Raw genomic sequence first — 24,296 nt, 5'->3', positions numbered from 1 at the left:
CCTCCCATGCACTGGGATTAAAGGCATGTGCCACCGGCCTCTTACTTTATTTTTAATTATATGTATATGTGACTGTGTATAGGGTGTGTGTGTGTGTGTTTGTGCTTGTGAGTTCAGTGCCCTGGGAAACCAGAGAAGGGATTCCCCTGGAGCTAATTACAGGCAGTTGTGAGCTGCTAACGTGGGTGCTGGGAGCTGACTTTGGTCCTCTGTGAGAGCAGCGCCTGCTCTTCATCACCAAGCCACCTCTCCAGCTTTAATTCTCTCTCTCTCTCTGAGACAGGGTTTCTCTGTGTATAGCCTGGAACTCTCTCTAAAGCAGGCTGGCCTCAAACTCACAGAAATCTGCCTGCCTCTGCCTCCCAAGTGCTGGGATCAAAGGCCTGAGGCTCTGTCTCTTGATTCCACAGACCCTCATGAACCTACACCCACATCCCATATACAACAAACCCACCTATTTGCCTGCCAAATACCCCAGTTGGAAACCCCCGACCCTGGAGCTATTAAAACCTTACCTGCCCAGTCCAATGTTGAAACCTGCCTGAGGGGGCGGCAGCCCAAGTACATGAATAAAAAAAAACTTGCTTTAATGAGTTTGGCCATGATAATTTGGGTCGGTGGTCTTTCTCTCCCATCTTTGGGATTAACACCACCCAGCAATTTTTAGTTTCTTTTTTAAGTTAGAACTTCTTAAATTTAGAGTAATGGGGGGGTGCATTGCACGGGTGCGTGAGGTCAGAGGACAACTTGTACCCTCTTTCCACTATGTGGGCTCCCTGGATAGAACTGAGATGCCAAGCTTGGTGACAATCACCTTTACCCACTGAGCCACCCCATTGGCCCCGACTCTCTTTCTCTTTTTTTTTTTTAAATTTATTTATTTATTATGTATACAGTGCACATATCCCTGCAGGCCAGAAGAGGGCACCAGATCTCATTACAGATGGTAGTGAGCCACCATATGGTTGCTGGGAATTGAACTCAGGACCTTTGGAAGAGCAAGCAGTGCTCTCAACCTCTGAGCCATCTCTCCAGGCCCCTGGCCCCGACTCTCTTATGTCTAATGATTTGTATGCTTTCCTTTAAAACTGGTAGCACTCAAGGGACCGATGATTCATATTTCAACTTTATCTCACACTTCTGCTTTAATGTAAGATGCTAATACATATTGAAAGACCCTAACCCTTCAGGCTTACACCCCCCCAAGCCCCAGGAGAATAAGGAACTAAAAAGAAAACTAGTTCCAAGGGCAACCTGACTCAGACATTATTCAATCACCCCTGCCACAATGTAACAATGTAAAGAGATCTCTGATAAGAGATGTGCTCAACTGTGACTGGGATAATTGCAAATGTTCCAGGAAGGACCACCGTGACCTTTGTGTAAACTCCACTCCCGCCCTGATACCCCCCCTTGAGGTTTCGGGAAGAATGTGCATGCGGACCCACTTTGTGATCAGACCATGATCTTATGGAATTAGCCTCTAGACATAAATCAATCGAAACAAAATTGTATGGGAATTGTAACCTTGTTGTTTTTGTGGGCTTTTCCTTTAAAAGCACCTATGTGACTGCAGTAGGATGCGACTCTTGCTCTCAGGACAAGAGTAGCCCGTCTGTACAGTGGCTTCTTCAATAAACCTCGTGCTGTTGCATCAACTAGACCGGAGTCTGGGTTCTTGGGGCGCCCACTCGAGAAGGTAGTACCCTAGACTTTGGGGTCTATCAATATGAATTAAAAACCCCGTTATCTTCTCTTTTTGTGTGGCAGGACCGAAGGCTCCAGGCACTCACCTCTACAAAGGAAAGCCTGCCTACCACCCAAGTTCCTGGGATTGCTTCCAGGGACCGGGTCCCATGGAAGACGGCCCCACCAAGACGGAGGCAGGGTTTCATTCTTCACTCTCTCCCTGGGCTTGGCCTCTGCGGGCAGCCTTTCTTTGTTTCTCCACCTTTGTCTCTGCCTGGGGTCCTTTGTTCTGCCTCCCGCCCGTTCCTCTCCAGGCTCTCCGCATCTTCGGGCCCGTGACTCCGCTCGGGTGACGGGCCGCCCCTTATCTTGTTTCTACATCTCTTTGTCTCCGGTACCCCGTCTCTAGCTCCTGCCACTGGGTGTCCCCTCGCCGCCGACAGTGTCCTGCCTCGTGGCTTTCAGGCTAGGACCGGGCAGGCTCAGCTCGGTGCCGAGCCCCAGCCCAGCCCAGCCCCCACCCCGAGCCGGGCTTTGTTTCCCCCGCCTCGGCGCCCCGCCCCGCCCGCCCGTCCGTCCGCCCGCCCGCCGGGTCCCCGGAGCCCTTTGTCTGCCAAGGTCTCTCGCACCCGATCCCCGGGCTCCTTGCCCGTTGTCCCGCGCGGGCGGCCGGGCCCCACCGCGCCCGTTAGACGAGCCGGGGAGGCCCGCCGCCAACGCCGCAGGGCACCGCTGGAGCGGCCGCCGTGGCCGCCGAGCCCGCGGCTCCTCCGGGTCCTAGAGCGGCTCGCTGAGGCCCGTGCTTCCGCTTCCCGTCCCGCCCCGCGGCGCCCGGGACGTGGGCCGAGCCCCCTCCCGGCGTGGCGCGGAGCCCGCACCACCGGAGCCGCTGGCGGCAGCGGGCAAGGGGACGGCGAGTGCCCTCGGGGTCACGGGAGCCGCGCCCCGCTCGCGGGCCGACGGTGCAGCACGCGGCGGAACCCCGAGGCAGCGAGCTCCGCCGCTCGGCGGACTGGGAGCGGCTGAGAGCCGTCGGCACAGGTGAGGGCGGCGGTTGGGGCCGCGCCGACAGGTAATGGCTTCTTGGGGACCCGGGGAAGTCGGACGTGGGCGAAGGGGCGCGGGAGCAAAGCCCGAGGGGAAGGAGCCCGCGTCTCTGAGCACCCACTGTGTGCCAGGCCGAGGGGCGGGCATCCTGCACGGCGCTCTCCCCTCCCCCGCGGGCCCTCACTCCTCCGTACTGCCTGGGCTCTGCACAGGCCTCGGGGCTCGGTTGTGATAACCCTCCCCTGCCCTGTCCTCTGCATGCTTTCTGCAGCAAGTCTGGTGTAAACCCAGCTCTAATCCTGGCTCCCTTCTCAAAGCCTTCCTCACCTTCCTCCTTTCTGTTAACTAAAAGCCTTTCGTGAACCTAGTGTTACGTACAAACCTTGCTTACTCCGACTAGTCTCTGTATCCTTTTCCAACTAACCCCGTTCCTTTCCATAGTTTTCTCTTTGCTGCCGAGTGATGTGCGTCCTTGACTTCTTAATCTCTTGTCTCCTGTGACAACAGAGTTGTTAGGAACCCACAGTTATAGATAGTCCTTGCTACTTGGTCATTTCTCCCACCACCCCACAGTATCTGTAGGGTAGTAAGTACATGTAGAGTCATTGAAGTTACAAAGGGACAGAATAGAGCCAGTGGTCTATTCTCCATGTACCTGTAATCCCTGGAGGGTGCAGAATTCAAAGCCACCCTGGACACTATAGTAAGAATGTTTCAAAAACTGAAGGAAAAAAGCAAAACAGATTCAGTGGAAAGATCCCACACTAGGTTTTCTAAGATATTGTAATATAACACAGGTTTGTGTAGATGCAAATTAGAAACTTGACTATTCTCTAACTTTCCAGGCTTAAGAAAATTACTTTAGCTGGGTGGTGGTGGTCCAGGCCTTTAGTCCCAGTACTTGGGAGGCAGAGGCAGGAGGATCTTTGTGAGTCCCAGGACAGCCAGGGTTACACAGAGAAACCCTGTCTGGGCAGGGGGAAAGCTGGGTGGTGGTGGAAAACAGCTTTAATACCAGTACTCAGGAGGCAGAGGCAGGCAGGTCTCTTTGAGTTCAAGGCCAGCCTGGTCTACAGAGCAAGTTCCAGGATAGTCTTGTAAAGTCTTGTAAAACCAAAAAAAAAAAAAAAAGAAGGAAAAAGGAAAAAAAATGGAATGTTTATTTAACTAAGCAAAAATGTGTTACATTGGTTTATGCTGCATTTGTTCAATTATGTAAAGATATGCTGCTTTGCCTGCCTAAGGCACCTGACTGGTCTAATAAAAAGGTGAATGGTCAATAGTTAGTCAGAGGAGGGATAGGTGGGGCTGACGGACAGAGAGAATGAGTAGAAGAAGAGGAGAAAGAGAAAAAGAGTCACCCAGGGTCAGCCCGTCAGCCCGTCAGCCCGTCAGCAAGATACAGAGTAGGACAGGAAGAAAGAAAGGTAAAAAGCCTGAGGCAAAATGTAGATGAAGAGAAACGGGTTAACTTAAGTTAGATGGGCCAGTGGGACGAGCCTAAGCTAAGGCCGAGCATTCCTAACTAATGAAAGACCCCCACTCCATTATGAGGACATGGGGCGTTGGGCCAATGAAATGCCCCCCCCCCATCCCAATAACTTAGCCTAAGAAACGTCATTCTGAAAGGCAAGAACCAGAAAAACAGGGGCTCACAGCTGTGGCCGGCCACCCGGCCTTGAGAGAGATAACTATGGTCGGCCACCAGCCTTGGGAGAAAAAATGTTGAGTCAAAACAGGATATTTATGGCCGGCCACCCGGCCTTGAGAGAGATAACTGTAGTCGGCCACCGGCCTTGAGAAATAAGCAGCTGGGCTGGAAAAACATCCACTGTACCCTAGGCAAGGCCAAGTCAGCCACACACATCAAATTTCTGAGAATTAAAAATACGTCCATGCCGGGCGGTGGTGGCGCACGCCTTTAGTCCCAGCACTCGGGAGGCAGAGGCAGGCGGATCTCTTGTGAGTTCGAGGCCAGCCTGGTCTACCAAGTGAGTTCCAGGAAAGGCACAAAACTGCACAGAGAAACCCTGTCTCGAAAAACCAAAAAAAAAAAAAAAAACAACAACAATAAAAATACGTCCAATAGGAACCCTGTAACTATGCTTCTCGCTTCTGTAACCGCACCTCTGCCCCTGGGATCCTATAAAAAGTCCCCCTTGCCCTAGGAAGGCCTGCAAGTCCTCCGAGAGACTTCGCCCCAGGTACCTGTGTATCTGAATAAACCCTCTTGCTGTTTGCTTTGCATCTGATCTGTGGTTTCGGCGTGTTCCTTGGGTTTGGGGTCTCTCCTGAAGGAAGATCTCCCCTGGGGGTCTTTCACTAATAAGTCTCCATGTCATGATTTGGGAGCTGGTTGGATGCTAAAGAGAAAGCCTGCTACAAAAAAAAAAAAAAAAAGAAAGAGAAGAAAAAGGAAATTAATTTTCTTTGTTTCCATGAGTGTAAAAATAAAGAATATTATTGATAGGATTTTGAGGGTCCCGTATTGTTCTGTTTAGTGGTTGTTGCTTAAAAACATGGTAAGCCAGGATGGTGGCACATACCTATAATCCCAGGATTTGGTAGGCTGAGAATGGTGTTTGTCTTGAAACAAGTTCTTACTTTGTAGCCTTCTTGGCTGGCCTTGAAGTCAGATCCATCTGGCTCTGCCTCCCCAGTGCTGTGATTAGAAGCATGTGCTACCATGCCCAGCAGGATTGAAAGTTTAAGGCCAGCCTGGACAAGTTATTGAAACTCGTGTTTCAAAATAAAACAAAAAGAGCTAGGGATGCAGCACAGTGGTACTTATAATTATTGAGAGACAGGTAGTTAGTGCTCCCTAAAGTCAGTAGAGAGGGAGAAAAATTCAGGAGGTCATCCATTGTTAAGTCTCACTGGGGACGTTACCATTAGGGGTAGAGGCCCCGGGTTCCACTTCAGCAGCACTAAAAGAAAAAATGAAGTTGAGCCAGAGGGTGAGATTTATAATTCTGTTTTCTTTGCCCAGTTCTAGGGAGTGAGACTATGGAGGTTTCTCTGGTGGATGAGTTTGAACATACTCCACAGGAGGAGGATGGCTTAGAGTTCAAGGAAGAGGAACAATTAGCCCCAGAGCATGAAGTAGGAAATGCTTCTCTCAAACCTGAAGGCATTCAGAGCTGGGATGACTTATGGGTCCACAGAGAGGGGCTTGGAAAGCGACAGCCTCGAGACCCAGGCCCCAGGGTCCTGGGAGAACCCCGCTGGGGACAGGCTGGTAATGACCGAGCCGCCGCCGTGTGTGGTGAGTGTGGGAAGAGCTTCCGGCAGATGTCAGATCTGGTGAAACATCAGCGGACTCACACAGGGGAGAAGCCCTACAAGTGTGGGGTCTGCGGCAAGGGCTTTGGGGACAGCTCCGCCCGAATCAAGCACCAACGAACTCACTCCGGGGAGAAGCCCTATAGAGTGCGGACACCAGCCTCGGGCCCTCCCAAGATGCCTCGGTCTCGGGTTCCTGCTGGTGAGCGCCCCACTATCTGCGGGGAGTGTGGGAAGAGCTTCCGGCAGAGCTCGGACCTGGTGAAACACCAGCGCACTCACACGGGGGAGAAGCCCTACAAGTGTGGGGTCTGCGGCAAGGGCTTTGGGGACAGCTCCGCCCGAATCAAGCATCAGCGGACGCACAGAGGGGAGCAGCTCCCCCGGCCAGTGGCTCCCCGACGGCAGCCATCGCAGGCAGCCCCGACAGCCACACCGAGACCCAAGGCCCAGGACAAGCCGTACATCTGCACTGACTGCGGCAAGAGGTTTGTGCTGAGCTGCAGCCTCCTCAGCCACCAGCGCAGTCACCTGGGACCCAAACCCTTCGCCTGTGATGTGTGTGGGAAGGAGTTTGCCCGGGGCTCGGACCTGGTGAAGCACCTGCGGGTGCACACCGGCGAGAAGCCCTACCTGTGCCCCGAGTGCGGCAAATGCTTTGCCGACAGCTCTGCCCGGGTGAAGCATCTCCGCACCCACAGTGGCCAGAGGCCTCACGCCTGCCCGGAGTGCAACCGCTCCTTTAGTCTCAGCTCCACGCTTCTTCGTCACCGCCTTACCCATGTGGAGCCCCAGGACTTCAGCTTCTCCGCGTACCCTGTGGCCCCCCTCATCCTCAGCCCCCCTCCACCTCCCCTTGGCACCAGCCCCTCCCTGACGCCTCGAAGCCCTTCACACTCCAGCGATGGGCCCTTCGGCCTGCCCGGCTTGGAACCAGAGCCTGAGGGCCCACAGGCCGGGGAGCCTCCCCCCCCACTGGCAGGCGACAAGCCCCACAAGTGTCCTGAGTGTGGCAAAGGCTTCCGCCGAAGCTCTGATCTGGTGAAACACCACCGTGTGCATACAGGGGAGAAACCCTACCTCTGTCCTGAGTGTGGCAAGGGCTTTGCTGACAGTTCCGCCCGAGTCAAGCACCTCCGAACCCACCAGGGCGAACGCACCAGACCACCACCATCTACCCTCCTGCGGGCACATAACCCACCCGGTCCTATACTCATGGTCCCTCAGGCTCGAGTGCGGGGCCAGCCCTCTGGACCCAGCCAGCTTCATGTGTGTGGCTTCTGTGGGAAAGAGTTCCCGCGGAGTTCAGATCTAGTCAAGCACAGGCGTACACATACTGGGGAGAAGCCGTACAAATGCTCAGAGTGTGGCAAAGGCTTCAGTGATAGCTCTGCTCGGATCAAGCACCAGCGTGGCCATATGGCCTTGAGGCCCTTTGGCATAGGGGATGGTCTGTCAAGGCCTCTCCTCCAGGAGGAGTCACCAGCTGGAATAGAGTGATGGGAGTCCAGGGAGGGTAGAGGCCCGCGGTACCAGAGGGAGGGAATCTGCTGCCGAAGGCAGAGAAAAGCCTGGGAAATGGTGGGAGGGTGTGGAGGGAGGATGAGAACAGAAACAGATTGAAGACCATAATGTTCATGCTCAGGAAACTCTTGGCTAGGTGTTGGGAACCTCGCCAGTATGAGCTGTACCGCAGCTTCTAGAACACTGCCCAGCAGAGAAAGCTCGTCATACTTGTAAAATTGGTAAGCTGGACTCAACTCTAAAATCCTGCTGCCTTTTGTTAAGAATGCATCCCTCTGCTGGGCACTGTAGTGTACAAACTATATCTCCAGCACTCGGGAGGCAAAGGCAGGCGGATCTCAAATTCATGGCCAGACTGCTCTACATAGAGAGTTCTAGGTCAGCCAGGACTACATGGTAAAGCAAAAACAAACAAACAAACAAACAAAAAACACCCAACAAAAACCTTAATCCTCCCAACCTTAGGCTGGGAGAACATGGATTGTTTGAATTTAAGGTGTCAAAACAGGCAGGGACATCTTGACCACCCTGTGGGGGAAGTATTGCTGTGGGAGGCAGTTTCCACCTCTACCTGTGGATCACTGGTTGTATCCAGGAAGGGCCCTTTGGGAAAGAGCCTAAGTGTGTGCTTTGAGGGCCCTTGCCACCCTGACGCTGGGACACTGGTGAAGCAGAGCAGAACTACCAGGAGCATCCAGAGCTTCCAGTCTGGATGCAGAGCCTAGGGCGTCCTGGACATCTGCAAAGACCAGCTTGCTGAGCCAGTGCAGGCCAGAGAAGCTTCAAGTCTCCACAGCCAAGTGTCTCTCTCTTTACTAATAAACTGTCCCTTGTCTGAGGTTTGGTGTGTGGGTGTGTGTGTATGTGTGTGCATGGATAAATACAAACTCCAGCATGGATTGAAGTTGGTATAGAGGTAAAGCCCTCAGCCGTGATAAACTTATATGGGTCCCTTGCCTTAAGTTTGTTAAATAGATTGTCTCAGATGATTTAGCTGCTTTCATTGAAGGCAGATGTCCTGGCTCATGCCTGTAATCACTGGGATCCAGGACAGTCTTGGCTATATAGTGAGATCCAGACCAAAAGAAAAAGTCTTCAGTTCTGTCGGCCGATTTCCTAGGCTAAGGTCTGGTTGTTAACAAAAACTTAGCTACAAACTGGAACATGACCCTTGAAAAGAAAAATGTGAAATGCCAAGGAGGGAAGGCCAGTGACTGGGACTCGGAAAGCTGGTGATCAGTGAACTGGCTGTTGCTAAGCTCCCTGGGGCATGTTCAGAAAGTGTGATGCTAATTCATCATCAAGAAGGATGCTGGAAGACCACCTCCTCAGGCCTTTAAACGCTATTACATCCCCAGCACCAGAGCTTCCTCTGCAGCAGAAAGCTGGTCCCCATCTTGTCCTGAGTAAAGCATCAGTAGGCAGGGAAAGGAGCTGGCCTAATTGGCCAGTGGCAGGAATCCTTAGTTCCACTCATCTTATTTGGCAAGTTCCTGCCAGACCTGGTAACTCAGATAACTGCTCAAGAATAGTCCGATGGTTTCCCAAGATCTTAGCCATTGATGCTTCCCCAGAAATCGGTTATCCAGACTCTTGTGAAGATAGATGCATACTTGAAATCCTGGGACTTTGCAATCTGCCCCAAGGGCCCTTGCATAAGAATCTTGTTGGCCCTAAATGAAGCCCTTAAAGGGGCTTTTGAAGGACCCTTCCTGATGTTTTGTCTTCTTTTTCTATCCAAGCAGACCCCAGTGAGCTTTGTAAAATTGTCAGGCCATGTCACTGCTCCATTGAAAACCCTGTGATCACTGGGTGCCCTCTGTAAAGTGTAACTCCTGTGCTGGACAGATGGCGCCCGTATAGTGGCTTACAAACCAGCCCTAGCTCCAGGTTCGGGGGATCTGATGCCATCTTCTGAATTCTGCTGCACCAGGCATGCACATGGTGCACATGCATGGATACAAGAAAACATACAATACACATAAAATTTTGGAATCTTGAAAAAAAAGGGGGGGGTGTTTGTTAATCCAAAAGATGGAAGGAGAAAGACCACCAACCCAAATCATGGCCAAATTAATTAAAGCAAGCTGTTTATTCCTGTACACGGGTTGCCTCCCCCTAAGGCAGGGTTTATGAGGTCAATGTTGGATTTGAGGAAGACAAGGTTTTATAGCTTAGGGATAGGGGGTTTCCAAATGGGGCATTTGGTGGGCTTTAAAATAGGTTACAGGAGCAGAACATAAGCATAAGTTAATCATCACCACCTAAAACAAAATCATTGATTGCAAGGTTGTTGAAACAAAGGTGGTTATAACAACCTTTTGAAACAAAGGTAGGGTTGCCAGACGATGATAGACAACCTTTTTGAAACAAAGGCATGGTTGAAATTTCCTGGAACAGGCAGTACAGAACCATTTGTAGTTAAGGTTATATGTGGGGCCTAGCCCGATCCTTGAGAAACATTTAATCAACAGAACTGGGCCGTTGGTCTGTACCATAAGATGGTCTTTAAGTCTAAAGTGGAGGCCTGCTGCTTCATCAACTGTTAGCATTAGGCCCCCCCCTGCATTGCTTTTTATAGAGAGAAGGGCTCTCTGACCCTGTCCTCCACTGAGAATTCAGCTGAGACAGTTAAAACTGAAGTTTAGAGATCCAGAATGGCTGGGATAAGCAGCCTATTGTGTCCTGCCATGTGGATCTTTAAGTTTTAATGAAGATTCTGGGGTGGAAGGCATATTCAGGGGAGAAAGATGCCTCCTTTTTCCTTCCCCTCATGGTGATCAGACATTTTTAGATTATTTTTTCCCACATTCCTCTTGAGAAGCCCACAAACAGGCAGCAGGGAGGAGTCGAAAACAGTGCAAATAACGTATTGAAGGGGGTCTTTGAGGAGCAGACCTTCCTTGGTGCACGTGTTTGACAAAGTGCTGTAGGGTCATAGATTCTTTTTTTAAACATTTATTTATTATGTATACAGTGTTCTGCCTGCACACCAAGAGAGGGCACCAGATCTCATTACAGATGGTTGTGAGCTGCCATGTGGTTGCTGGGAATTGAACTCAGGACCTCAGAAGAGCAGCCAGTGTTCTTAACTGCTGAGCCATCTCTCCAGTCCCCTGGCCATAGTTTCTTATACAACCAGAACCTAACTGCCATTTTAAGAATATTTAACTAGGGTTGGGAAGAGGGCTCAGTGGCTAAGAGCATTTACTGATTTTGCAGAAGACTTGGGTTTGGTTCTGAGCACCTATATGGTGCCTTACAGTCATCTGTTACTCCAGCTCCAGGTGATCTGATGCCCTCTCCTGACCCCTGGGGGCTCCTGAATGAATGTGGTACACATACACGTACTCAGTTACACACAAATACATATTTAAAAAACAAACAGCTGGGCAGTGGTGGTGCACACCTTTAATCCCAGCACTTGGGAGGCAGAGGCAGGCAGATCTGAGTTCCAGGCCTGACTGGTCTACAGAGTAAGTTCCAGGACAGCCAGGGCTATACAGAGAAACTGTCTCAAAAAGCCAAAGACCAAAACAAAACAACAAAAAACTTAATTAAAGGAGCTGGAGAGCTGGCTCACCAGTCAAGAGTTTGCTGCTCTTTCAAAAGAGCTGAGTATGGTTCCCAGCACCCATGTGCATCCCTCACGACTGTCCTTACTCCACCTCAGAAGATTAAATACCTTTTTTTTGGCCTCTTCAGGCACCTGCAAGCATGTGAGCACACACAGACATATAACTTTTTAATCAATAACTAAAAAACAAACAAACAAAAAAAAAAACTGCAAAGAAGCATTCTGACACCTGTAGTTTTGTTTTTGTTGTTGTTTTTTTGTTTTTTTTTTGTTTTTTTTTACTCTTTACTCTTTGTTCTTTGGGGGGCTTGCCACCCAGCTTCCAAGTAAATACACACAGAGACTTACTACTTATAAATGCCCGGCCTTAGCTTGGCTTGTTTCTTGCCAGCTTTTCTTAAATTATCCCATCTACCTGTTGCCTCTGGGCTTCTTTCCTTTCTTTTCTATGTATCTTTTCTTCCTATTCCGTGTCTGGCTGTGTAGCTATGTGGTTGGCCCCTTCTTTTGCTCCCTGATCTCTCCCTCTTCCCAGTTTTCTCCTTCTGTTTATCCTCTCTGCCTGCCAGCCCGGCTATCCTTTCTCCTCCCTACCTATTGGCTGTTCAGCTCTTTATGAGACCAATCAGGTGTTTTAGACAGGCAAAGTAACACAGCTTCCTTCACAGAGTTAAACAAATGCAATATAAAAGAATGCAACACAACTTTGCATCATTAAATGTTCCACAGCACAAACATGTAACACTAACACATATTAAAGTAATATTGCACAACACCATCAGAAGACAGCCATCAAGGTACAGCTGGAGCTGGATCTTCAGTTACCTCATGCAGACCTTCCCTCTTTTTCCTTTTGAAATGGACGCTTCTATATTGTTGCCCAGCTGGCTTTGAACTCAGGATCCTCCAGAGTAGCTTGGATTACAGAGGTGAGCCAACACACCCAACTTCAAATTTAATTTTCTGTTCTCAGTCCTATCAGGAGCAGATGCCCTCGGGCGTCATTAGATGCTATCTGTAGTATTCCAAGTGTGTCTCTGAAACACAAATTGTTCTCTCTGCTTTTATCTCCCCTTTTCTTTTGTTTTTTAGCTAGAGTCTCACAATGTAGGCCTGCTTGGCCTTCGATGTACAGAGATCCACCTGCTCCTGCTTCTGCCTCCCTAATGCTGAGCGACACCCTGCCCAGCTAAAAATATCTAGCGGGATAAGCAAGATAGTACTGTAGTATTGTAGACTGGATTTGACCTTGGGCTAATTTTCCACCCACACTACCTGGTGTCAAAAATGCTTCCTTACTGTGTAATTTAGGCAAGTCAGTCCTCTCTGAATCATCTTGAAGTGCGTGTGTAAAATGGGGCTGTGGTCCTGTATGCAAAGCAAATGTGACCAAGTGTGTAAAACAGTCAGTAAACTGGCACGAACTGGTACACAAACCAGACACCGTAACTCCGCTCTGGAGGTGGGGGGAGGGGCAGAACTAGAACTAGACTCGCCACCAGATCAAAACTAACCAGGGATACAACGCAGTGAGACGCTGACTCCAAAGTCAGAACCACCACTTGGTAAACCAAGGGGGCAAGATTGGGCGGCCGTGGATCTGGGCTATGCGGGCAAACAGCAAGCTGTCTGGCAGGCCAGTAGACGAGAAGGCGACGCGAGAAGAAACAGAGGAGGAAAAAGGAGGGGATCGAAGAGAGGAGGTAACAGGGCCGCTCTCCAGGCGAGGCGCCAGCGAGAGGCCCAGACCCGCAGCGGCGCACGTGGCCTACGCGGGCGCAGCAGCCTCGGTGGGGCGTCGAGACCCAGGAGCGGCGGAGGCCGGCTGAGGGTGGTCGGAACTCGGCTGCAGGGCCTTGAAGGCCGGGCTGGGCATCTTCGGATCGTTAGGAGTTTCCCGACCGCCGACACCTCCGAGTCCAGGCTCCCCCTCCCGGGGCGGTTAGGACACAAGTCCGGGCCTCCGGCCTCTCCCCCAGGGGCGGGGCCAGGCGCACGAGCCAATGAATGGCCGCCCCCGGGGCCCCGCCCCGCCCCCGCCTCCGGAGCCGCGGCCTTCGCGGAGCACCCAACCGCCCCTCGCCCAGGCCCGGGGCCGCACGAGCGCCGAACCTCGGGCTGGTGAGTGCGCACCCCACCCCAGGGCCTCAGCTCCAGCTGGCCTCCAGCCCGTCCGTCCCTTAGCGCTGGGGTCGCCGACCCAGGCTCCGGGGAGTGACTCAGCGCGAGGAGGGTGGCAACTCGCGGGGAGCTGGAGATTCGAACTGTTCAGGGCCCTGAATACCGGGATGAGTGGGGTGAACGGGTGTCTCCCGAGCTGGGCCTTGGGCAGTGCCGGAGCGTGGGGCCGGGCTAGGGTGGATGGGAGAGGACTAGACTCGGAGCCTGGACAGGGCGGGGGAAGCCACGGCTGCACCGCCTTGTCTGGGCCGGGGCCACCGTGGGGGTGGGGTGGGGGTGGGGGGCGGTTCCTGAGCCTCTGATCCAGCGCCCCGCCTCAGGACACCAAGATGCCTGGCGAACAGCAGGCAGAGGAGGAGGAGGAGGAAGAGATGCAGGAGGAGATGGTGCTGCTGGTGAAGGGTGAGGAGGAGGAGGGTGAGGAGAAGTATGAGGTGGTGAAACTCAAGATCCCTGTGGACAACAAGGAGGTACGTGTGACACCCTGATCCCACCCCCTGCCTCGAGCCTGTGCCAGGTTCAGCGTCCCTCAGACCGAAGTCAGGACTCCTACCCCCAGCCTTCTCCTGGATCTCAGAGCTAGAACCTCGGGATTAGCCCATCCCTCTGCCCACTGCCCTCCACCTGATCGGACAGATGTTTTGGCTCACTGTGAGAGTCAGGCGCCATGCTGAGTGCTGCTTGGGGACACCATGCTGAGTGTTTCCAGTCTCTTTGCAGCTTGATGTCCATAAACTCACAATCCTGGGTCCTGAGTCCAGATATATAGGAGTGGGGAAGGCCAGAGGTGGGAGCATAATTCAGACTCAGGTAACAGTAACAGCTAACTCTTGCGTAGTTTCTAGAGTGCCAGATGCTATTCTGAACACCTCCAATCTGGTTTGTTGGTAGTATTGACTCCATTTTACAGGTGAGGAACTGAGGCACCGGACAGTTGGTAACTGACCTAAGATCTCAAAGTTAGTAAGTGACTGCTCCAGGCAGAAAGAATGGCCCTTTGAGTGAGAACTAAGGGCCAGTAGTTCCCTCATACTTCAGCATGGCTCCGGGTACGTTGGTTGGCAGACCATGCTGGGAATCTGGATTTTCTTCTGAAGGGATCTGAACGTATTAAGGACATCAGGACATCAGGAGGAGTTAGAGCCTGCCGTTCGAGACCTTAACTGTCACCAGCTATTCCTACCCCCTAGAGCTGCCAGGACCCTGGGCTGACCCTGTCTGAGTAGCGTGAGTCCAGCTGAAGGGCTCTTGCATCCTTGGGTTTCAAGGCCCGCATCCCAGGGGGGAAATTCTGATACCCTCTAGTGGACATGGTGAGTTGTTGGGAAAGGGAACCTGCTCTCTAGGCCTCTTCACTCCAAATTAACCTTGAAGCCCGATTTTTTCCAGCCTTCTTGGCTTGTCGTCTTAGCACAGCCCACCTTTCAGGCTCTGCGGGTCCTGCTTACTTCTTTGGTCTGTACATTAAGTCCTAGGGCTCTGGAGCTCAGGGTGGACTTCCATTCCCATCACCTACCTCCAGCTGACAATTCCCCAGCCTTGTTAACTTTTCTTGTGGTACCAGGATTGAACCAAGGCTTTACAGGTCTCTTACTGTAGCCCTTTTCCTCTGAGACAGGGTCTCAACCAAGTGGCCTGGGTGGGCCTAGAACTTGTTCTGTAGCACAGGCAGGCAGGTAGTCCTTTGACCTCAGCCTTCCTATTAGTTGTGAAATTTCAGGCCTGAGAAAAGCTACTTGGCTTTTTCGCTGTGCCTCAGTTTCCTTGTTAGTAAAAGGGAGGGCATAGCAGCATTTACCTCTTGGAGTTGTCAGCACTGAGTGGATACATGAGTTAGGGCTGTGTCTTACACACAAGCATTGTGTAAATAGTTCTGCATTTTTCTGTATGTGTGGGTGAGTGGTCTATGTGAATGTGTGTACCTGTGCACATGCCAAAGCTGGACAAGGATGGCAGGTGCCTGCTCCATCTCTCTCCACCTTATTCCCTTGACAGGGGGTCTCTCACTGAGCCTGGAGTTAGGTTAGGCTGGCGGCCTGCAAACCTAACTAATCTCCCCATATCCTCCCTCCACAGCACTGAAGAGTGCAAGGCTCAGCTAGTATTTTTGGTTGCTGCTGTTAATTTGTTTTTTTGAGATGGGGTTTCTGTGTGTAGCCCTAGCTGGCCTGCAACTTGATCTGTAGACCAGGCTGGTCTGAAACTCAGATCTGCTTGCCTCTACCTCCCTAGTGGGATTAAAGGTGTGCACCACACCTGCCTCCAACTATTTTACTTTATTTAATTTCTTTGAGAGAGGCCCGCATATGGAGGTCGGAAGACAACTTTTGGGAGTCTGTTCTCTCCCTCCACCATGGGTTCCAGGGACAGAACTTGGTTCTTGAGGGCTACACGACAAGCCCTGTTACCTGCTGACCTACCACGCTGGCCTGCCATTTTTTTTTTTTTTGGTTTTTCGAGACAGGGTTTCTCTGTGTAGCTTTGCGCCTTTCCTAGAACTCACTTGGTAGCCCAGGCTGGCCTCGAACTCACAGAGATCCACCTGCCTCTGCCTCCCAAGTGCTGGGATTAAAGGCGTGCGCCACCACCGCCCGGCCTGGCCTGCCATTTTTATCAAAGACTTGTTTTAGGCTGATCTCAGGTTGGACAGAGTTGAAGGCAGACTACTCCAGGCAATGGGAAAGACTTCAAGGGAGGGTGCTCAGTGTGGACCGTGGAGACTTAAGTGACAAGTGGGGCGGGGGGCAAGAGCAAAGGCTCAGAGAAAGTGACCCTGGAAGGGTCCACCGGGGCCAAAGTGTAACAGGTTTTAAACAAGACAGGGCCGCAGCGTGGGCGTGCCGTGTTCCGTCCTGCTGTGACATGGGAAGTCTGAAGCCAATCAATGAAAAGAACTGGAGTTCCTTCAAAAGAATCTCTGGCAGGGGGCTGAGGATGTGCCAGCCCTTAGAGTTCTTGCCTCGCATGCAGAAGTCCTGACCCCTAGCACCACATAATCAGGCATGGTGGCATATACTGTGGTCCCAGTACTAGGGAGGTAGAGGCAGGAAGTCCAGAAGTTCAGGGTTGGGGCTAGAGAGATGGCTTAGCAGTTAAGAGCACTTGCTGCTCTTCCAGAGGACCTAGGTTCAATTCCCAGCACCCACATGGTGGCTCTCAACCCCCTGTAACTCCAGTTCCAAGAGATCTAGTGCCCTTTTCTGGCCCTCATGGACACCAAACATAAAGGCAAAACATTCAGACACATCATACATTTTTAAAAGTTCAAAGTTCTATTCAGTTATGTAGTGGGTTTAAGGCATGCCTCCATGAAACCCTATCTAAAAAAATGAAAGAAGGAAAACAACAACAACAACAGTCAGATATGGTGGCTCATGTCTTTAATCCCAGCACTCCGGAGGCAGAGGCAGGGGCAGGTGGATCTCTGTGAGTTTGAGGCCAGCCTAGGCTACAGAGTGAGTTCCAAGACAGGGCAATTAAAGAGGAACCCTGTCTCAAAACAAAAACAAAAAAAAGAACAAATACAAAAATATTGTCTGCTAAGGTTAGTGGTCTGTGTTGAACTAAAAGTAGCAGCATCAGGAAGAGAAAGGGTGTTTGGGTACCCACCCCTGAACTAGCTGAAGCTGAGAGAGAAAAAGGTTTATCATGAAAGTCATAAAAGGTCCATTGGGCCAAACTGTAAATAATGTCAGGTAGCAGTCAAATCCTAGCTCTACCATTTACCTACTTTGCCTCAGTTTCTCCAAATGTAAAGAGGGATAAAAGATCAGTGAATGTGCTAGGCATGCTGGTGAATGCCTTTTTATTTTTCCTCAAGACAGGGTTTTGTTGTGTAGCCTTGGTTCTCCTGCCTCTGCCTCCCAAGTGCTGGGAATAAGAGCATTTGCCACCACCACACTGGCTGGTGTCGAATGCCTTTAATCTCAGCATTCCAGAGGCAGAGACAGGAGGATCTCAGTGAGGTTGAGGCTGGCCTGGTATACACACTGAGTTCCAGAACAGTCAAGACAAGAGACCCTGTCTTAAACAAACTGACCCCCAAATGTCAGTCTGGGATCTGGGTAAGTGGATTAGGAGGAGTTGGAGGGTTAGACGTAAGGCATAAGTGGCCCTCTGCCACCAAGACAGCTCAGTCATTTGTTAGTGGCCTCTCTTAGCCTCATTTCCCAGTGTACAAATTAGTTATCTCAAAAGTGCCTTCCGGCCCGCATGGTGGTGCATACCTGTAATCCATTCCAGCTCTAGGGAGGCCAAGGCAGGAGGATTCCAAGTTCCAGGCCAGCGTGGGCTGCATAGCAAGTGCCTGTCTGGGGGATGGCGGGTGGGTGGCATCCAGTACCAGCAGACTGATCATTACCTGTCATCCCATGGCCATGCCTTGTTGAGAATAGGCCTCAATGGGGTTGTGGATGTAACTCCCTGGTAAAGCTGGGCATGTTAGGTTCAGTCCCCAGAGCTGTAGGGAAATAGTCCTCAGGGATGGTACACTCAGAGCCTGGATTAGTAGTCTTTGTCTGCCTGTCAAACTCTGATCTGCCTGAATTTGAAGTCATTTGTGTGAGTGTGTGTACAGTGGGTACCATGGCCCCTATGGCAGTCGGAGGACAACTTTACAGAAGTTGGTTCTTTCTTCTACCAGGTGAGTCTTACGGATAAGACTCAAGTCATCAAGCTTAGCAACAGGTGCCCTTACCAGCTGAGCCGTCCTACTAGCCCTGAATGGAACTCTTTAAATAATAAATACATATCTTGAAGGAGTACAAAATACACACACACACACACACACATACACACACACACACACACACACACACACACACACACACACAAGAAGGCTCTATGTACATCCTCACTGATCATCGGGAGCTTGATAAAGTGAAAGTCGTTGTTTCTGCAATGCTGGAGGTTGAATTTAGGGTCTTGTGTATATTAGGTACCACTGAGTTATATCACCAGCATAAAATGAAGATTTAAAAAAATTAAGATGTATTTTTTTGTGCACAAGTATTTTGCCTGCATGTATGTGTGCATCAGATATGTGTAGTTCCCATAGAGGCCAGAAGAGGGTATTGTAACCCCTGAAACTGAAGTTTCAGATACTTGTGGGTTCTAGGAACTCAGTCCAGGTCCTCTGCTGCAGTGGCCAGTGCTTTTAGCCACAGAGCAATCTTTTCAACCCCTAAAAGGAAGATTAGGACTCAAATCTTGGATGAGGCTTAACATTCAAGCTGTCCTCAAACCCTGTATAGCTGAAGAACTAGAATTCCTGGTCTTCTGTTTCTACCTCATAAATGCTGGAATTCCAGGCATGGAGCCAGCTGGAATTCACAGTAGAGTGGAGGCTGGCCTTGAATTTCTGTTCTTTCTGCATCCACCTCCTGAGTACTGGGATTACAGTGGCATGCCACCATGGCAGGTGTAGGCAGTGCTGGGGTTAGGCCTAGGATTTCGTGTGTGCTAAGTAATGACTACCGACTGAGCCACAGCTCCAACCTGAGTCTGTATTTTTCACAAGTGCTAGGCTGTGGGCCACATCCTGTGGTAAGGAGCTAGCCTTGGGGGTGGTGTTTTATACTTTGTAGGAAAAGAGGAGGATTTTGACTAAAGGGTTTAGGGGAGAAGACAAGGTGCCTAGGTGAATTCACACTTCAGTGTGAGGTTAGGATCACATCATGACTAAGAATGATAGACCTGAGTTTAAACCCTGGCTCTGCTGTTTATTATCTGTATGGCCTTGGGTAATCAGTTGATGTCTGTGACTTATTTCTTCATTTATATGAGGGGGCTGAAGTACCTAGCACAAAATAATAAGCTAATTTCATTAGCTTGTTTTCAGACAGGGTCTCACTATTTAACCCAGGCTAGCCTCAAGCTCATGACCCTTGTGCCTCAGCCATCCAAGTGCTAGAATGATGGTTATCTCTCCAGGCCTTATCAGTGTCTCAGGGAGCTAGACTCAGACCATTACCAAGATTCCACTCCAGGTGCCCGAGGCCCCTCCATCTGGGGATGGAGGGAGTGATAACTAGTGGGAAGGCTTTCTTTCTCCTAAGTCGAAGAAGCCAGTGTGAGCTCCAGACTGGGCACCGTCAACTTAAAGAAGGATGCTGGGGGAAGGATCTAGAAGAAAGGTCATCTCCACAGTGTCTCATGTTGACACAGACTCAGTGGATGTCACAACCAGGGAAGGGAGGGCAGTGTGGCCCTGAGTAATTCAGACTGGAACTCCCCAGTGTTCTTTAACGGATGGAGACTTAGAGGGAGCCTCTGTCTGGTCCTGGCTGTGAGTTCAGGGGAGTTGCATCTCCTCATTATCTCCTCATGCTTTGTCAACTTAGTCTCTCTAAGCCTTGGTGTTCTCTGCTGTCAGGAGGTAGACCCTGTGATCCCTGTACTCAGCAGGTGGAGGTAAGGGGATTTCAAGTTCCAGGCTAGCCTGGGCTATATGATAGCAAGGCAAGAACCTCTCCATAAAACAAACAAACAAAATAAATAAATAAACAAAAGTAAACCTGCATGGTGGAACACACTTGTAATCCAACAGTCAGGAGGTAGATTTTGTCCATGAGTATGAGGCTAGCCTAGGCTACACATTAAGATACTGTCCCACCTGACTGAGGGGTAACGGGAAGATTTACTGTAATATCATACATGTCAAAGTCTGACATGGGGCTCTTGACTACAGAAGCCCCTTTTAGACACTGCATTTCAAGATACACACCCTGCCGTGAATGCCCAAAACTTTGAATGGTTTCAAATCATATATATATACGTTGTTTTTGAGATAGGTGCTTGCCATATTCCCCAAGCTGGCCCAGAACTTGTGATCCTCCTGCTTCAGTCTCCTGAGTCCTGGGATTATAGGTGTGCTCTCATACCTGGCCTGTGTTTTTTTTTTCTTTAGGTATATACCTATGATACAATTTAATTTCTAAATTAGGCATAGTAAGAGTTCAATAATAATAACATAGAACTATAATAATATACTGTAATAAAGTTGTTTTAAACTTACAAATTGTTTATTTTTGGAATTTTCCATTTAATATTTTCAGACCGAGATTGACTGCTGGCAGCTGAAACTTGGGCAAGTCAAGCCAAGCTAAGGGAGGGCTATTGTTATTAAAGCCAGAGCTCTCTTGGCTGATTGCTTATTTCCCACATTGTCTCATGTTCTAGTTTTCTTCTTTGTTTTGTTTTGAGATGGGGTCTCTTTATGCAACCCTGGCTGGCTAGGAACTCTCTATGTAGACCAGGCTGCCTTTGAACTCACAGGAGATGCACCTGCCTCTGCCTCCTGAGTGCTGGGATTAAGTCATGTGCCACCCCCATCTGACCACAAAGCCAGTGTCTTATAAAGCACTGATGGCCTTCGAGTTGCACTTCTCCAGCTTCTGAAAGAGAAGGTCCTGTTCCCTGTCACTTACCGTTCTTGCGGTGTTTCCTCCTCTTTAAAGGAGAGTGGCATTGGATTGAACACAGGAGAGGCAGCAGGTCTTGCCCTGTGTTGCAGGTGATTCTCTGATCACGAATTAATAGGTTTTTTTCTCTCTCTCTGTGTTTATTTGATTTTATTTTAAAATACAGGGCCTATGTAATCTTGACTGTCTTGAAACTTGCTGTGTAGATCAGGCTGGGCTGGAACTCACAGAGATCCTCCTGCCTCTGCCGTCTGGGTGCTGGGATTAAAGGTGTGCGCCACCAAGCCCAGCGTGAGTTAATGTTCTTAATTGCTTGGTTCACAGTACTCATCGTTGGCTTTACTAGGGGATCCTTCCACCCCAGTGTCCCCCAGTTCTCTTCCCCACCAGGAAGCAAACTGTACCTCACTCACAAACTTCCTTCACGGACAGGAAGTCCACGCCATGCTTTCAGCCGTCTATACATGGTATTTTTCTTTTTTATTAGAAGGGAGTAATGTGCCTTCAATATTCCTCTTCACTCTTGAGTACAAAATGTTTCTGCTTCATCTGCTTCTTACACAGCATTCTTGCCTTTTCCTGATTTTATCTCTAGAAGTCCAGACTGACTCAAGCTTCACAACTTCAGGCCTCAGAGCAGCATTTGGCTTCTTCACAGCTTAAGAACGAGCTTGCTCTTAAAGGTCTGCTGAGAGCCTGGTCCTGGCCAAGCTGCCCGTCCTGGCTTCTGCCCACACTCGCCAGCTGGCTGCTCCAGTTTCCTCTACCGTCCCCTGGGTGCTCTCTTCAGCCTCGAGGCTTTAGTGACCACTCTAGGCTGAAAACGGCGTGGTCCTGAGTTCCGTACAGCCCCAAGCAGATTGTACCCCCCCTCCCTGCTCCCCTCAGGAAAAGGCAGCTCCACCCATGGAGTTCTAAGCCTAAACGCCTTGGATACTTGGGGCCAGACATGGAGGAGAGGTAGAGGCAGGCAGATCTAACTAAACCCTAATCACTTTGAGTCTTACATCAAGGCCGATTTGTTGCCATCTCTTAAACTTTAAAGTGGATAAACGGACATCTCGCTGGCTCCACTTTCTACTAGTTTCCTGGGCTTAGAGCAACCGGTCCTTTTTCGGACGAGAGCAGTTGCCTCCTTGCTAGGCTCCTGGTTCTGTCTTTCCGCCTTCGTTTGGGTTCCCAAAGAGCCTTTTGAAATGTGTGAGCTAGTCACTTTCCTGATGAAAATTCTCAGAAGTCCCTTATAGCGGTTCTGCATGTCAGTCCTCCGGATAACCGGCCCTGTCACAACAGGGTCTTCCTAGCCCGCCTAACTCTGCAGCATTCCAGCTGTACCAGCCGTCTTAACCTATTACTCCTGTAAGCAGGATTCCCCCGAGGGCTGAGGAAATTGGTAGCTCTCAGTCACTGCTACATCACAAGCACTTGGGTTTTGAGACAGGGTCCCCGTATGAAGTCAGACTGGCCTGGATCTCAGGATCCTCCCGTCCCACTGCTGGCCTTACGGGAACCTAGCACTTTTTAATGTCAAATCCCCAGTGCCTCTTAACTCTATAACCTAGGACGTGCCCAATAGATGTATGAATTAATACAAGTAACTGTAATGCCACCCGGCACTGTAATGTATTAACTCATGTAAGGTGCACAATCACGGAGGCAGGCACAGCTCCCATTTTACAGATGGAGGAACTGAGGCTCAAAAAAAATTGCGTTGTGCAGGAGACCAAGGTTTCCGCTGGGGCCTCTTAAGGCTGACCTGTCCTCCCTCTCCCTGCAGGTCGCCAGCCAGATGCCAGCGCCGTCGGCCGACCCGGCGCGCCCCCACGCGTGCCCGGACTGCGGCCGTGCCTTTGCACGCCGCTCCACACTAGCCAAACATGCGCGCACGCACACGGGCGAGCGTCCCTTCGCGTGCACGGAGTGCGGCCGGTGCTTTTCGCAGAAGTCGGCGCTGACAAAGCACGGCCGCACGCACACGGGCGAGCGACCCTACCAGTGCCCAGAGTGCGACAAGCGCTTCTCCGCCGCCTCGAACCTGCGGCAGCACCGGCGGCGTCACACGGGCGAGAAGCCGTACGCATGCGCACACTGCGGCCGGCGCTTTGCGCAGAGCTCCAATTACGCGCAGCACTTGCGCGTGCACACGGGCGAAAAGCCTTACGCGTGCCCGGACTGCGGACGAGCCTTCGGCGGAAGTTCGTGCCTGGCGCGCCACCGACGCACGCACACGGGCGAGCGCCCGTACGCATGCGCCGACTGCGGCACGCGCTTCGCTCAGAGCTCGGCGCTGGCCAAGCACCGGCGCGTGCACACGGGCGAGAAGCCGCATCGCTGCGCCGTGTGCGGCCGGCGCTTCGGCCACCGTTCCAACCTGGCGGAGCATGCGCGCACGCATACGGGCGAGCGGCCCTACCCGTGCACGGAGTGCGGCCGGCGCTTCCGCCTCAGCTCACACTTCATCCGCCACCGACGCGCGCACATGCGGCGCCGCCTCTACATCTGCGCCGGCTGCGGCCGAGACTTCAAGCTGCCCGCCAGTGCCACAGCCGCCACGCCCACCGAGCGCTGCCCGGAGTGCGAGGGCAGCTGAGCCACGGCGGGGCAGCGAGGGGCACTTGGGGTTTGCACCCGAACGGCTCCTTCCGCGCCTGCCACCCGGGTCGGGGTGCTTTGGGACGGGGCGACAGGGAGTGCCCTAATTGGGGTCCCTCGAAACCGTGCCCCGTCCCCAGCTACATTCCCTTGGCCTTTCTGAGTGAATAAAGTATTCTATCCTCACCTCCCCGGTGCCTGTGAGTGAGGTGGGTGGGAAGGGGAAGGGCACCAGGTATAACGGAACCAAGTGGGCTGTCAAGTAGCCTAAAGGGATTCCTGGGAGGGGAGAATCACACAGCTGCCTTCCGCTATGCCTTGCCCAGTTCTGAAAAGAACCATAAACAGGACATGTTCATGACTAGATGATGGTGTTGGCCTTTGGGGGTCAGTGCGTCAAATGGGGAGAAAAGGGATTATACAGATTTAAGAACTGCCTCCTGAATCTTGAGATGACGAACTTGCACCACCACAGCTCGCTCCAAACCTCATTTATCTTCACTGTTGCAGACAGCTAGTGAATGGCGTAGCACGGATAAGGAAATTGGCGATCACAATCCGGTGTTCCCCAGAACTGAGATGGGGGAAAGTCGGCAGTGACTTCTCCGGGGTGTGTGTGTAGGTATCTCTATATATTAGTCTTGCAGAGGCTCTAGGTTCCATTCCAAGCATCCATAACTCCAGTTCTAGGGGATCCAAAGCCCTCTTCTGACTTCCACGGGCACCAGGCACTGACATGGTACACTTACACACATGTAGACAGAACATTTATACATATGAAAAATTTTGTAGCCAAGCTGCCTTCAAACGTGGGTCCTTCTGTCTCAGCTTCTTTAATGCTGGGATTACAGGTATGGAATTAGTGATTTTTAAAAACATGGGGGAGGGGACTGTGCCATGGTGTTTGTGTGTGTGTGTGGGGTCAGAGGACACCTGCAGGAATTGGTTTTCTCCCTTTACCTTGTGGATCTCTGGGACGGATG

General features: G+C 51.2%; 2 protein-coding genes across 3 annotated transcripts; both read left to right on the top strand.

Annotated features, from left to right (window-relative positions):
* The first annotated feature begins 2,307 nt into the window (after positions 1–2,307).
* Positions 2,308–8,382, top strand: Znf48 (zinc finger protein 48). Its single transcript, XM_028885562.2, has 2 exons — positions 2,308–2,730; positions 5,726–8,382. Exon 2 carries the CDS (start codon positions 5,743–5,745, stop codon positions 7,516–7,518), a length of 1,776 nt encoding a protein of 591 aa, XP_028741395.1. The 5' UTR covers positions 2,308–2,730; positions 5,726–5,742; the 3' UTR covers positions 7,519–8,382.
* Positions 8,383–13,132: 4,750 nt separating this feature from the next.
* Znf771 (zinc finger protein 771) lies at positions 13,133–23,500 on the top strand. Of its 2 annotated transcripts, none has more exons than XM_028885563.1 (3): positions 13,133–13,240; positions 13,621–13,770; positions 22,499–23,500. In XM_028885563.1, the coding sequence occupies exons 2-3, from the start codon at positions 13,630–13,632 to the stop codon at positions 23,309–23,311; spliced, it is 954 nt and encodes a 317-aa protein (XP_028741396.1). In that variant the 5' UTR covers positions 13,133–13,240; positions 13,621–13,629; the 3' UTR covers positions 23,312–23,500. The 2 variants fall into 2 exon arrangements, with proteins under 2 accessions (XP_028741396.1, XP_037066332.1); XM_037210437.1 differs by having other exon boundaries at positions 13,166–13,240; positions 13,608–13,770.
* Positions 23,501–24,296: the final 796 nt, after the last annotated feature.

This window comes from Peromyscus leucopus, chromosome 1 (assembly GCF_004664715.2).
Source record: "Peromyscus leucopus breed LL Stock chromosome 1, UCI_PerLeu_2.1, whole genome shotgun sequence".
NCBI lineage: Eukaryota > Metazoa > Chordata > Mammalia > Rodentia > Cricetidae > Peromyscus > Peromyscus leucopus.
The sequence above is the reverse complement of the archived record's forward strand: the minus strand, read 5'-3'. Positions and strand labels throughout refer to the sequence as shown.

Excerpts from the sequence above, each read along its gene's own strand:
- Znf771 (XM_028885563.1), top strand. The coding sequence starts at position 13,630 with ATGCCTGGCGAACAGCAGGCAGAGGAGGAGGAGGAGGAAGAGATGCAG. Across the intron at positions 13,771-22,498 it reads TCCCTGTGGACAACAAGGAG|GTCGCCAGCCAGATGCCAGC; the intron begins GTACGTGTGACA and ends CTCTCCCTGCAG.
- Znf48 (XM_028885562.2), top strand. The coding sequence starts at position 5,743 with ATGGAGGTTTCTCTGGTGGATGAGTTTGAACATACTCCACAGGAGGAG.